This window comes from Podarcis gaigeae, assembly GCF_964106915.1.
Source record: "Podarcis gaigeae genome assembly, chromosome: 2".
Lineage (NCBI taxonomy): Eukaryota > Metazoa > Chordata > Lepidosauria > Squamata > Lacertidae > Podarcis > Podarcis gaigeae.
Genome location: NC_139679.1, coordinates 23,891,428 through 23,905,215, shown reverse-complemented (window position 1 = coordinate 23,905,215; position 13,788 = coordinate 23,891,428). Strand labels below are relative to the sequence as shown.

Genomic DNA, 13,788 nt, shown 5'->3' with positions numbered 1-13,788 from the left:
TGGAGGATCACTGTAAGAACTTTCCCTATAGGCTCTTCAAAGCCAGCTGTGATGGGAAGAGGTCCTAAATGAGGGCCAATTCACAACTCCAGCTGCCCACTATTGCACCCAGGACTAAACCTTTTACATGCATTGGTGTACATCGTTTCCCCTTGACCATGGAGCCAGCACCAGGATTTTCACATGGTTGCTGTGTGCCAGCAGACTTATAAGATCCTGTGAATGCCTTTTTTAAGGAGGACTGTCTCAGCTATTGTTTCCCCATTAAATTCTCTTCTCCCTTGAAGCCGTTTCAAATTAATGCATCTAAAATTTGAGAATCAGACCATGCAGAAATCCGTTCTTCTTTTTCCTTATAACCTGGGATAAGGAAAACCTGATCAACAAGCTTCTGCATGGGTACTTGCACTGGAAAAATGAGTCAGTTGCTGGGAGGCGGTTTCAGTGTCCAGACAGGAAACGCTCACAGGGTCCCATTGCCACCCACAATATGCCGTGGAAAAACAAATGTTCTCAAGCGGAGAGAGGCCTGAGAAATCCTTGCTGCCTTTCTCACTTTGGAATAAGACCCTAGAAGTGGCTTTGTGCCTCAGGAAACCTGTTCTACCAGTTTCCTGCTTTCAGACTCCAGACATTACCCCTCCAAAGCGCCCTCTTGTTGGAACTGAGATGTTTCCTAACAGAAGGCCACAGTAAAGTATGTGCCATTGAAAGAACCTCTAAACTTCTCATATGCTAATCCAAAGATTATCCCATCTGTGACTATACACTTGCAAAATATTTGGATCATTTTATCGTTCTTTTCATTGGGTGTCCTTCAGCTAAGTCAGGGGTCGGCAATCTAAGGCCCATGGGCCGCAAGCAGCCCACGGGGGTCGTTTAACCGGCCCCTGAGCTGCCCCCGAACCAAGCCGTTCCCTCGGCGTGTCCCCACGTGCTGCATTAAATCAGTGTGGTGCAGGGACTCACTTCCGCAGCACTGGAAATCGTGTCTGCGCAAACACCGGAAATCGAGGGCGCGCATGGAGGGATCTCCGCTAGAGTGAACCGGCCCAGGTGAAGTAAACCTTGCCGACCCCTGAGCTAAGTTTTATTCAGTGTAGAATGAGTATTGGAATGAATAGCCCTAACTTAGTCATTTGTTGTTGTTGTTGTTTAGTCATGTCCGACTCTTCGTGACCCCATGGACCAGAGCACGCCAGGCACTCCTGTCTTCCAATGCCTCCCGCAATTTGGTCAAATTCATGCTGGTAGCTTCGAGAACACTGTCCAACCATCTCTTCCTCTGCCGTCCCCTTCTCCTTGTGCCCTCCATCTTTCCCAACATCAGGGTCTTTTCCAGGGAGTCTTCTCTTCTCATGAGGTGGCCAAAGTATTGGAGCCTCAGCTTCAGGATCTGTTCTTCCAGTGAGCACTCAGGGCTGATTTCCTTAAGAATGGATCGATTTGGTCTTCTTGCAGTCCATGGGACTCTCAAGAGTCTCCTCCAGCACCATTAGGTTCATTAATTTTAACAAGTATGCTCTGAGTAATGTTTAGTTAAATACCACCCATTGTAATGCTAAACTGTATAGCATGGATTTGCGGTTGTGCAATTGAATGCCATTCTCTTCCCCCCTGCATGCCCCCTAAATCTATTCTAGGAGAGGGCAGATTTGGAGATGGGGTGGAATTCCATTGCACAAGCGTAAATCTTTCTGCCGGTGGAAAGAGGGCTCATCCACACTTACTTTTGTTCTGCATTTCTAGGCACAGGTCCGGGCTTTCAAGGTCCGTGTCCGACAGGAAAGCACGGAGCAAAAGGTAAGTGTGGATTAGCCCTTAGCGGAATACCACCCACCACTGTATTCAACACAGTTTTGTTGTCTAGGCCTTTTTCTTAAAGTGAAGGGAAAGCTGGTGATGATAACAGTGAATAAATTGTTGGAAACACAATATTCAGAATGGAATGTATAAGTGTTTTCATGCATTCCACGGAGCTGGATATCCGCTGTATATAGTATGTGAGCAATGCATCTCTCGATTTTCAAAGTTGGGACTCATACCTCATTGACTTGTAGAGGATGCAATGAAACCTGGCAGCCATGTCCATTGCTTTTGTTTTAGGCAGATTTTGGGGGCTAAACAATCATTTAATTGCATCACTTTATTAAAGTTGGAGGATATCTGCACCAAAGAATTGGTTGCAGATAAAGACACACTTGTAAAAACCTCTATGAGACATACTTGTAGACCTACTCGTAAAACATTGCTGGCCACCTAGACTTTTGATTTAGGGTGACAAAGACATGGGATATCCGTTGGTTTCCCCCGGTTTCCACACCCACCCAGCCACAGTATAATTAACAAACATCCCTTCATTTGAAGCTTTTGAAATACACAAAATTTATAATTTCCTCTTTCCTGGTAGTACAATGCTTAACATGCCACATGTGACTTTAATAAATTGTTTCAGATTTGTATATTTCAAATGGCTCTTTGATCTAACTGTTGGTGAAAGGAGCTGTTCTGAACTGCATCTACTTCAACAATCCCGAATGTTGTGCCCACGTTATCATGACCTGTCAGTATGAATTACGGAGTTGAGTCAACTACTCCATCTCCCCCCCTCTGCACATCTCCCCCCTTCACATTACAAGACCAACCCTGTATTTTGGTGGGCAGAGCGTAGAATGGGAACTGGAATCAGTGCCAGCTCCTGACTGTTTGGAAGCTACTTCAGCACAATATAGTGGAATAGCATTTAATTAGCACTGGAATTTTGTGCAAGGGCAAGGCTGCCATATGTCCAAGATTACTGGGATTTCAAAGGTGGAATTCCCAAAAGGTGGCGTTTGTCTAAAGAAAGCTCAACAACTTTGGGGGGGGTGTCCTGGTTTTTACTTTTTGAAATATGGCAACCCTATTTTATTCTGCACAGAAAGAGAAATGAGCATAATATGTAGGTTGCTCTATAGTAAAAACTTACGTTAGCTTTGTATCATTTGTTCCCATTTACAATTATAATTTTTGAAAGGAGTTGACCGACTTCCTCTTCTCGCTTAACATAATTAGTTTTCTGCTTCATCGTAAAAACCTCTAAGCAGTTTACATGGAATGGAATACACTTTCAAATTATTCATGAATGTTATCAAGGTAAGAGGAACACAAAACAGGGAATCAGGATAAATTAACAAAGATATCACACCGTAACACCTTCCCTCAACGAACCTTGGGAGCTGTAGTTTGATGAGAACAGCCTGGTGCCATCAGCAAACCTCGCTGCTTCACTGCTCACCCCTAACTCTAGGTCATTTATAAGCAAATACAAAAGGGCAGGTCCTAATACTGATCTTTGTTAGGATTCCACTTCCTCCATTCCTCTATTGGGAGAACTGTCATTTCATTCCTACTTTCTGCTTCCTGTTCTTTAACCATCTACAGATCCATAAAAGGACCTGCCCTCATATCCTGTGACAGCTAAGCTTACTTAGGAATCTGATGCAGAATTTTATTGCAGATTGTTTGAGATTCTAAGTACTGTACACAGTGTTGACTGGATCACCTCTCTATGCTTGTTGACAATCTCAAAAGAACTAAAAAAAGTTTAGTGAATATGGATGTATCCTTGCAGAAATCTTGCTCTTCTATAAGCTTTGATAATGCTTTCCACCCAGGAACAGGTGTGGGAGGTGTCTGGTGTACATTTTCTGTAATAAAAACAACAACAATATACGTTTAAAAACATAATGCTTTCCCCCAGTTTTCCTAGAACTGGACATTACACTATCTGGCCTGTGATTTTCCAGTTCCCCTTTGGATCCCTTTTAAAAAACTGGTGTCATATTGGCCACTTTCCAGTCCTTGGGTGTGGAAGCTGGACTATGGGACAAATTACATATTTTTGTTACAGGATCAGACATTTGAACACACTATGGTTACCAACAAAGGAATGCCACGGAATTGGCAAAGCAATTAAAATGTTAGTTTTTGCTTCTACTTCAAAATTAAAATCAACCACTTTGACAGTAAAAGCTTTTTAAAAAGGAGATTCTGATTAAACAGCAGGAATAACTTGCTGGCAGTAAGAGCTGTTTGGCAGTGAAACAGACTTCCATGAGAGGTGGTAGACTTTCCTTCCTTGCAGGTTTATAAGCAGATGTTGGAGGGCCACCTGTCATGTATGAACTAGCTGAGATTCCTGCATTGAAGCGGGCTGGACTAGATGACCCAGGAGGTCCCTTCCAATTCTACAATTCTATGATTTCATGATATGTTTATTGCAAATGTAACTGTGAAAGCTAGAAAGCACTCAGATAAAAATGGATTCCAGACCTCTTGTTTGTACCTTGATGTGTACATTTGCACTGTTTTGTTAACTCTCTTACCAGTTCCTAAACTAGATTTTTTAATTTTCAGATGCTGGAGGAAACAGACATTCAGTAAGTATGCATTTTATTTCAGCCATAAGAACTTGGGAGATAAGAACTTGATTGTCAAAGCAGAAGCCTAGATTTCTGTTTTAAGAAATGCTTTCTGTATTCTGTTCATTCTTACAATGTATACTTACAGTATATATACTGAGCTGGTAAACCTAATATGAATAATAAGCAACTAGAGAGACATTTTGTAAACTATAGGTTTTTTTAATGTTTGAAATAATTTAATTATTGCTTTTTTATTCCCTTTTTTATTTTATATCTGCGCCTTTCCCCAGTGTAGTTCATAATATAAATTAAAACAGATACAACTAAAAACACAAATGTAGTAATGATTGCCTCCAGTTCCCTACAAGAAGCATGTCCCCCCCGCCCTCAGATCCACAATATACATTTAAAGCACATGACTTCTCCCAAAGAATATTAGAGACTATAGCTTTTTAAAGGGGTGCTGGGAATTGTAGCTCTGTGAGGATGAAATTACAGGTCCTAGGATTCTTTGGAAGGTCATGTGCTTTAAATGTATGTTGAAGGGCTGTGATCATAAAAACCACCAACATAGTTTATAGTACACCAGTCAGAGCTGGGTTTTTGTTTGTCTGTTTTTTGCACTTTTCAAATTGTATCAAACTGCTCTGAATTTAAATTGGATCAGTTCTTTCTTATGTTTTAATCGATTATAACAGAAGCTCTAAGAACCACTGCTTTGAACTTTTTAAGCTGCAGGGATATATGGAATTTAATATATGCCCCTGCATCCCATAATAATCTCATTGTTTGACCTTATGGATCTTCTTCTAATTGTTCTAATTCAGAATTATAGATGTCATATATTGCATGTCATGCATGGGACTTGTTTGCAGATGCTTCTACAGTGCTCCTTGCCCCTTAATGAATTCTGTCTCAAGCTAGTTTTGAAAGTATCATGGGCAAATTTTGAATTACTCAGAAAGGAACTGGGTGGGGGTTTCCTTCCTGGAATCAGAGCTGGCAATCTTTCTGTGTTATTTAATAGCTGCCACCAGTTTCTGAAAACATATGAAAAGGAAATATCTTAACAATGAGCAACCACTTCTTCAAATACTAATTTGGTATTGTGCTTGATTTGCTTCAGCAATGCAGCTTGACTTTATCAACATTTTCCCCTCCATTACTTTGTCTCGTTGGTTTGCTTTATTTGGTCTAAAGCAAAATACAGCCAGAACATACTTTCAGTGTTAAATTACTATAGATTTAAAGGGTGCCATGTTGGAAGATGATATCTACTATCTACCTCTTTGAACAGCTGTCCATTTGGGACACCTTCTGCTGCCCTTGTGGTCAAATGAACCAAGCCGCTCTGGGAAAATTCTGAATTGCAGCAAAGATGCTTTTCAATAACTCAGCTACTCTAAGAAGGGGGTATGAGTGTTTTCATCAGTACCTAAGAAGAAACTATGGGACGCGGGTGGCGCTGTGGGTTAAACCACAGAGCCTAGGACTTGCCGATCAGAAGGCCGGCAGTTCAAATCCCCGCGACGGGGTGAGCTCCTGTTGCTCGGTCCCTGCTCCTGCCAACCTAGCAGTTCAAAAGCACATCAAAGCGCAAGTAGATAAATAGGTACCGCTCCAGCGGGAAGGTAAACGGCGTTTCCGTGCGCTGCTCTGGTTCGCCAGAAGCGGCTTAGTCATGCTGGCCACATGGCCCAGAAGCTGTAAGCCGGCTCCCTCGGCCAATAAAGCGAGATGAGCACTGCAACCCCAGAGTCGGTCACGACTGGACCTAATGGTCAGGGGTACCTTTACCTTTAAGAAGAAACTACTTATGATGGAACAACAAATTATTGTGCTGAAGGCATCCATTTTAAATTCCAGGGAAAACATTACACTGTTGTTGTGGAGACACAAAGAGAGACATAGTTAAAAACCACATAAAGACTACAGAGTGGGAACTATAGGTACACTTTGGTATGTCTTTTGTGTGGAAAGGAGCAGTCCATTTTGCTCAGATAACCTTACTTTCAAGTACATCTTTATTTACATGTCCATTGGTACCTGTTGGCTGGGCAGAAAAGCCACCCCAAATGCCTTGAGGGGAGATGGTGCTGACCAGTTCATGTTGCCCACCATTGCAGATGTGCAGTAATTATGCAGTAGGGAAGGAAAAACACATGCTTGAAAAAACTCTCTTCTTTGTCAAAGGTCTTTAGAACATATTCCAGGCTCTAATTCAGGGGTGGGGAACCTGTAACCCTCCACATATTGTTAGATTCCAACTCCCTTCAGCCCTAGCCAATCATCATCATTTTTAATTTGTATACCGCCTCTCTATCTTACAATACTCAAGGCGGTTTACAAGCTGAAGAAACAAAAAATGTACATCTTATAACAATCTAATGCAATACAAAAATGTGATAATAAAACATAACTTTAAAATAGGCAGCCTACATCAAAATAGTAACATTCAACAATCAATTAGAATAGTATAAAATAATAATAACATATAAAAGTTAAACAGAAATCCCCTCAACTGTTACAATAATAGCTAAACTATAATCAATAAAACAACGGCAAGCCACAGTACATAAAACAATACAATACACATTGAGAAGCAGAGGGCAGAGCAAGGCAGATGGAAGGAGGCCTTGCCTGATGGAGTCTCTCCCCTCCCCAATGTGCATTGCATAACTTTCCAAAATAGATTTTACATGTTTTTAATTTTTATCAATCTATTTATTGGGTCCAGAGGAGTGTCCTATTTTGATGTGATATTTGATCAACATGTTGGATTTGTGCTTACTGTGTTTTCTTCCCATTGTTTGCAGCGAATAGAAAGTTCTCCTGATGAGACTTAGAAAAGCAGGCAACAGACACCTGTGAAAACAAGGAGGAGGACGATCTACTAGTTCCCAACATTCTGCAGCATTTAGGTGCTCTCAGAAGTCACATTTCGCTTGAGCTGTTGGTAACCCCCGTGGGGCGAACCTAGCACCATCTATACAGTGTTATTGCTGTTCTGCCACTGCTACTGCTTCGCATAGGGCTCACCCACACTTCCACTTGCCCCGCTGCTTCCTCCAAGGAAACCTGCTGTTTTTACAAACCTCAGTAGGGCTTTCCACAGATTGACATTTGCTTCAGTTTAGTGGTAAAGAGTGGTTTTTTTTCTGGGGAAAGCGGCAGGGCAAACGGAAAACCACTTGGACCTGTGTTTTGCATCCATCAGACAAGCATGAGGATGTGGGTGAGCCCAGAGTGATGTACCCTCTCCCAACGTTTGAGCTGTATTTGTTTTTAATGCCATTCTAATCAACAGATGTGTGTGTACATATGGAGACTGTTTGCCCACCTCTCTTGTTTTCAGTCCTCCAAACCCTTATGGAGAGATGATATGCCTGCCAAAATGTGAAGCTACATCTGGTCACTTCCCTATGATCCCCGAAGATGGTGCAAGCCACTCTGGCAATTGATTTGTGGGCATAAATGCTGCTGGTAGCAAAACATTAGAGTGGGTTTTTTTTTTTCCGGACAGAGGGGTGTCTTACAAACATGACACTCTTTCACACATAGGAAAAATGTCCAGTGTGTTTAGTAGCATTGACATTTCATGTCCTGTTTGCATCATCCATGGAATGCCTTGCTGCTCTGTGGCTAGGGTGGGTGGGTAGAAAATGATTATTAAACACCCATTGTCTGCCCCCAGCATTCACTTTCTGAAGGTGTACAATAAATAAGTCCTTAAAGGATTTGCCTTTTTTATATATACAGAAGTGCTACTATTATAGCTGTCTGACAAAGCAGGTTTTTGCTTTTGAGACTCAACCTCATCTGCAGACCTGGGCATGTCACAGTTGAACCAAATAACTATATTTTAAGTTGAATATCTGTGCAAAGTTTCTGACTTTCCTAAAAGAGTAATGCCAGTGCAACTGTGAGCTTCAATTGTTCTTTGTAAAACAACTTCTTGCATCGAGGGTTCTTTCACATGCTGCTTAATAGTTCACTGCATAAATTACTCTTCTTCCCATGAGTCAGATGACACAAAGCAGAGATCACTGATACATTATAGGACTGTGAAGACGTCATATTACTGGGCAGAGCAGGAGCACACTTGCTGTATCCACCCTCTGTGACATTCAGCACACTGTCTAAAAGAGTCTCCACATGTACAAACTGCACTTGCATATTCCTGCTTGCACAAAGGGTACACACAGACAGTTTGTACATGCTTAGCTTTTTCAGAAATTACATTGAACATATGTTGGATCTCTTTAGATCCTTGGTTGGGATTTGAAACAGACCTTGATTTTACATTTGCAGTGTTTTGCCATTCCATCCTCTCTTGAATATATCTCTGGAAATCAGAAATGATTCCGGGTATGGGAGGGGAAGCCAGGATTCCATAATTCCAGTTCAAAATGTCCCTCTCCTTTATTTGTGATAAATTTTAAAAGACACTAAGATGATGAAAATGCTGTACTTATATGTGGCACATCTTTTATAATAAGGATTCCATTTAAAATATGTAGCGTGGATTGGCTCGGGACAAGAGTAAGGATTTTGTTTTAAAGTGATTGCTATGATACAAAAAGCTGCAATGCTTATAGCCCAATAAGTAGTCTCACTTTTTATTGGACTTACTCCCAAGGCAGTAATCCTAAGGCAGCCTTTATGCTGGTGCAAGCTTCCATTGATTTCAGCAAAGCTTCTTCTGTCTGTCTACTGTGATATTTGTGCTGCTCATAAAAGCAGGACGTAGACTCCAGCAGAAAGTAATGTGTAAATGCTCAAGCACATATAACACCAGTCAATAATTTATTAATGTATTTAGCCACAAAAACCATGAAGCTACATATAACAAAGAAGTGAAGAACACTAATATCAATGAAACATGGCTTAAGTCATGTTCCTTGTGTTAAATGATCTATAGGCAGATGTTGGGACTAATCTAGTTACCTCTGTGGATTGGTATCCATTTTTCAAGCAAGGTTTATTACGAACCACAAAAAAAGAGTGAGCCACACAGGTTCTTGCCGATGTGATATATTTTAATTAATCTCCCTTCAGTTGCTGCATTGCACTTTTGAAGACTCGCCTTTTTAAAAGTTTAGCAGTGGCAGGCTCTTTCCAACACTTGGCAAATGCATTTAGGAGAACCTTGGCCGTGCTTCCCCATTCAAATGTTATTACACTGAATTTGATGAGGTATTTAATTAAAGAATTGACTCAAATGTAATTTGTGGCGGAATCTTTTCTTATTACATTTGTCACACGTGTGTGAGAATATACAAGTGCGGACATTAGATAGGCATCAGACTGAGAGCTGCGTTGAAAGCTTCAGTGATGCCGTTAGCTAATTTTAGACTCTGAACTTCATGGTTTTGGAAACAGTCTGTGTGACTTTTCTTGGATACAGCCTCTCTGTAGCCAGGCGTGACATTCTGGCAATAATTCTGTGTCTGGCAGCCCGTCTGTGTTATCAGAAATGTTTGGCGCAACCCATCCAGCTGAGTCAAGTTATGATGGGAAAAAGCTACGGCTTATGCCATTCCCACTATTGTCCTAGTGCTATCACTTGTGTATGTGTACCACTGACTGAGGGCTAAAGTCCCTTTAGGGGACTTTTCCCTGTGCAAAGGGCCAAGAAGCCCATCCCTTGCACTAGCTGAAGGCACTTCAATGTGGTGATAAAAACATCCCTGGAAGAGGGCAACGAGGTAAGCACACTGAAAATGAAAACACAATATAGGGTCCACTGGCGTTCTTGTTTTGGTTGATACCAGCCCTTTTGTTAGAAGCTGGAATTGGAATGCACACTATTTTGGGTACAGCTGTCCAAGGTTTGGGAGGGGTGGAGGTTTTAAGAATATCTAACACCTTATGCCAGAAGGACTGTTTTGGTTCTCTTTGCAGCAGCTTATTACTTTGTCTAACCATGTCTTTGCATCCACCCACCTACCCTTGCCTGCTTTGCAGGGCATGGGGAGAAGATCAGCAACCTGCTTCTCTATGATGATGACCAGCTGTCAGTTGTGCTGTCAGGGTAGGACTTTGGGGCAAGACCCAATTCAGCAGAATGCAGCAGGGTTGGCTTCCTCTGTGTTGAAGTAAGTGAAATAACACATATTAAATAGCCCTCTCCACTCCAGTAAGACCATCAAGCTCCAAGTGTAGCACTGTGGAAAGTGGCCTGTGTAGAACAGGACACATTCCTGTACAAATGCTCCATACAAGAGTTCCTCTGAACCCTAACAGAGCCACCTTTAGCATCTTAGGACTCAGCTAAAAAAGGTAAAGGGACCCCTGACCATTAGGTCCAGTCGTGGCCGGCTCTGGAGTTGCAGCGCACATCTTGCTTTATTGGCCAAGGGAGCCAGTGTACAGCTTCTGGGTCATGTGGCCAGCATGACTAAGCCGCTTCTGACGAACCAGAGCAGCACACGAAAACGCCATTTACCTTCCTGCCGGAGCGGTACCTATTTATCTACTTGCACTTTGATGTGCTTTCGAACTGCTAGGTTGGCAGGAGCAGGGACCGAGCAACGGGAGCTGACTCCGTCGCGGGGATTTGAACTGCCGACCTTCTGATCAGCAAGTCCTAGGCTCTGTGGTTTAACCCACAGCGCCACCCGCATCCCTTTTTAGGACTCAGCTATACAGCTGCATATGGGTTAAACCACAGAGCCTAGGACTTGCTGATCAGAAGGTCGGCGGTTCGAATCCCCGTGACAGGGTGAGCTCCCGTTGCTCGGTCCCTGCTCCTGCCAACCTAGCAGTTTGAAAGCACGTCAAAGTGCAAGTAGATAAATAGGTACCGCTCTGGCGGGAAGGTAAACAGCGTTTCCGTGCGCTGCTCTGGTTCGCCAGAAGCAGCTTAGTCATGCTGGCCACATGACCCAGAAGCTGTCTGAAAGCAAACGCCAGCTCCCTCGGCCAATAAAGCGAGATGAGCGCCGCAACCCCAGAGTCGGTCACGACTGGACCTAATGGTCAGGGGTCCCTTCACCTTATACAGCTGCATATATAACGTTTAAAGTGCATTATACAAATGTGACACTAGATGGTGCCAGGGAGCTAATGGCAAATTCCACATCTATTTTAAAACATTTAAAATATATGTATGTGCAGATTCAGCCTTAGTTACTATTCTCTCTGTACTATATATATGTTCCAAGAGTTTTTGAGCCCATATTCTTCGGGCCATTCTAGGACTTGATTTCTTACTACAGTATTATTAATAATAAACAAATTTGTGGAAGATTTTAAAGCACAAACCTCCTCTTCTTGGAAGTCTAAGTGACTTAGAACTCTCAGTGAGTTCAACGAGGACATAATTATTCAAGGGCTACTGGAAAGCACCATATAGAATGCAAAGTCAGGGTAGGAATAGCTTATAATACAAGCATCTCCTACTGAAATGTCCTTTTCTACATAAGTATTTAAGGTGCAGCATCCTGCATTGTTTTCACCTGGTCATCTTAGCTTGTAGCTACTGCAGATATATATATATATATATATATATATATATATATATATATAAGTTTCTGTTCCCTTTTACAGATAGATAAGGAAAAAGGTGGTGGAATAAGTGTTTTCTTTTTTAAAAAAATATTCTGATCTGAGTTGGAGCTGTCTGTACTCCTCTTCATGTGTTGCAGAATGAATATACACTTTAAGGCTGTGTACACACTGTACTAGAACTAGAATTCCCAGCACCCTTAAACTACAGTTCCCAGGATTCCTGGGGGCAAAAAATGTGCTTTAAATGTATGGTGTGTAAGCAGCCTTAGAAACAACCCTCGCCAGCCTCCCTCACAGAACTGCAGGTCTCTGAAGAGAGTCAATTGATTAAGCCAGCTTAAGTCTGTGGCACAGCTAAGAACAAGCAAAGTGAATGCATTTTCATACCTACATTTGTAGGTACAGGTATACCTACAGAAGTAGTTTGAGAAGTCCACCCTTGTAGAAGGGGGCTGGAGTATTCAAGAGGTCAATGTCCTTTTATTCAGACAAAAGGTTTTGGAAGCCAAGAATGTCCATCTGGCAGCTAAGCATAAGACTTTGGAAAGATCTTTGTGTCGACTCAGTTCAAATTTGGGCTTGGTTTCAACAAGATGCAAACAATGAGCCATTAAAACTCTGGATGTTTAGTTCTCTGTGTATCTGCTGTCTCGCCAAGGCTGGATCAACAGCCATAAAACAAAATGTGGTTGACCTTTGACGAGACCATTAGCAAGGCTTCACCACTGAAATTAATTGGGTTCATTTAAAAGATGTTTGAGGGGACAGTAGTTCTCAAGAAAAGCAATCTCATAAGGTAGGAATACTCCCTTGAGTGTAATGTACTGTTTCTGTTTGCCTGGTACTATCCTGAAGTGAGAAGAAATTGGGCGACCCTTATCACTGAAGACTGTTGCCTTTTACGAAAATACGAGCTAAGGAAATATTTTCAGATTGCAGGCAACTTGTTTTAGAGCCCCCCTCCCTTTTCTGGAAGGGGTATAGACTCTTTGCGATCAACGTTCAGTAAGAAAGGGTTTTCCAGAGAAAAAAAGTAACAGGGGCTGCCTAATTTACTTCCTGTTGTCTGCATGTAACATTGCAGAGAGAGAAAAAACACAGAAAGCGCAGATAAAACATTAAGTGTCTGAATCCAGCATGTCACACTCATTTGCATGTTGGATAGAATTGCACTTCATGTTTTATTGTAACTGTTGGACTAAGTTATTGAACGGAAGGGTGCCTGGCCTCCCTGTCAGCTACCTATCCTCAGTAAGAGTGCTGATGTTGGTTCATCTTGAACCAAAGGGACCTCTGGGCTCTGGAGAGAAGGGGTCACAGATCTGGTCAGGGAGAGGGGAAACTTTCTCTTTGTGAAGGCGAGAGGGCATTGAAAAGCTGGTCTCCCGCTGAATGCTTCAGTTACAGGATTGCTAAACATTGCCGGCTGGATCACCACAGACTAAATCCCTTTTGCTGAAGTGAAATCCACCTAGGAGGGGAAGCAAGAGCTGCCCTAGATCAATCTTAGAAATTCATATTGGGTTGAAGTTGCAGAGCCACAGAAGCCTCTGCTGTCTCATTCTGTAGTTCCCTCTTGCAATGCTCACCAGTTGCTGTTGCAAGCCTGTCTACTGCTGTCTGCTGATTGGAGTTCCAAGCTGTGATGTTCTCAAATTCCGCATTTAGAAAGAGGTGAGTGGGCAAGTTCTGAGTTCCAGACTATCCCCCACCCTAGGGCTGCAGTTTGTCCGTACATATACAGAATACTGCATCTATGTCGGCAATGCTGTTTCCCCATAAAAATAGCTCTAAAACGACTTTTTTTGCCCAAAAAGCTTAACAACTGGGTAAAACTAAAAAAAATTCACCAACTTTTCTGTCCGGATCT

The 13,788-nt window shown here is 42.2% G+C and overlaps 1 protein-coding gene and 2 long non-coding RNA genes across 8 annotated transcripts in view; all 3 read left to right on the top strand.

Moving 5' to 3' along the window:
• The window catches only part of PECAM1 (platelet and endothelial cell adhesion molecule 1), a 58,187-nt gene extending 48,559 nt beyond the window's left edge, over window positions 1-9,628 (top strand). For 3 of the 5 annotated variants that reach the window (XM_083727523.1, XM_083727521.1, XM_083727519.1), the window contains 3 exons: window positions 1,750-1,803; window positions 4,399-4,421; window positions 7,223-9,628. In XM_083727523.1, coding sequence (XP_083583649.1) covers window positions 1,750-1,803; window positions 4,399-4,421; window positions 7,223-7,252 — 107 coding nt within the window. In that variant the 3' untranslated portion in view covers window positions 7,253-9,628. The remainder of the gene's footprint in view (window positions 1-1,749; window positions 1,804-4,398; window positions 4,422-7,222) is intronic. The other 2 variants (XM_083727520.1, XM_083727522.1) reach the window with 1 other exon arrangement.
• LOC310839343 overlaps window positions 1-13,788 on the top strand; it is a 292,189-nt gene that overhangs the window by 49,357 nt on the left and 229,044 nt on the right. The window lies entirely within an intron of this gene.
• Window positions 10,116-13,788, top strand: part of LOC310839333 — a 29,125-nt gene continuing 25,452 nt past the window's right edge. For both annotated transcript variants that reach the window (XR_014561444.1, XR_014561445.1), the window contains exon 1: window positions 10,116-10,504. This is a non-coding gene — a long non-coding RNA (uncharacterized lncRNA). The remainder of the gene's footprint in view (window positions 10,505-13,788) is intronic.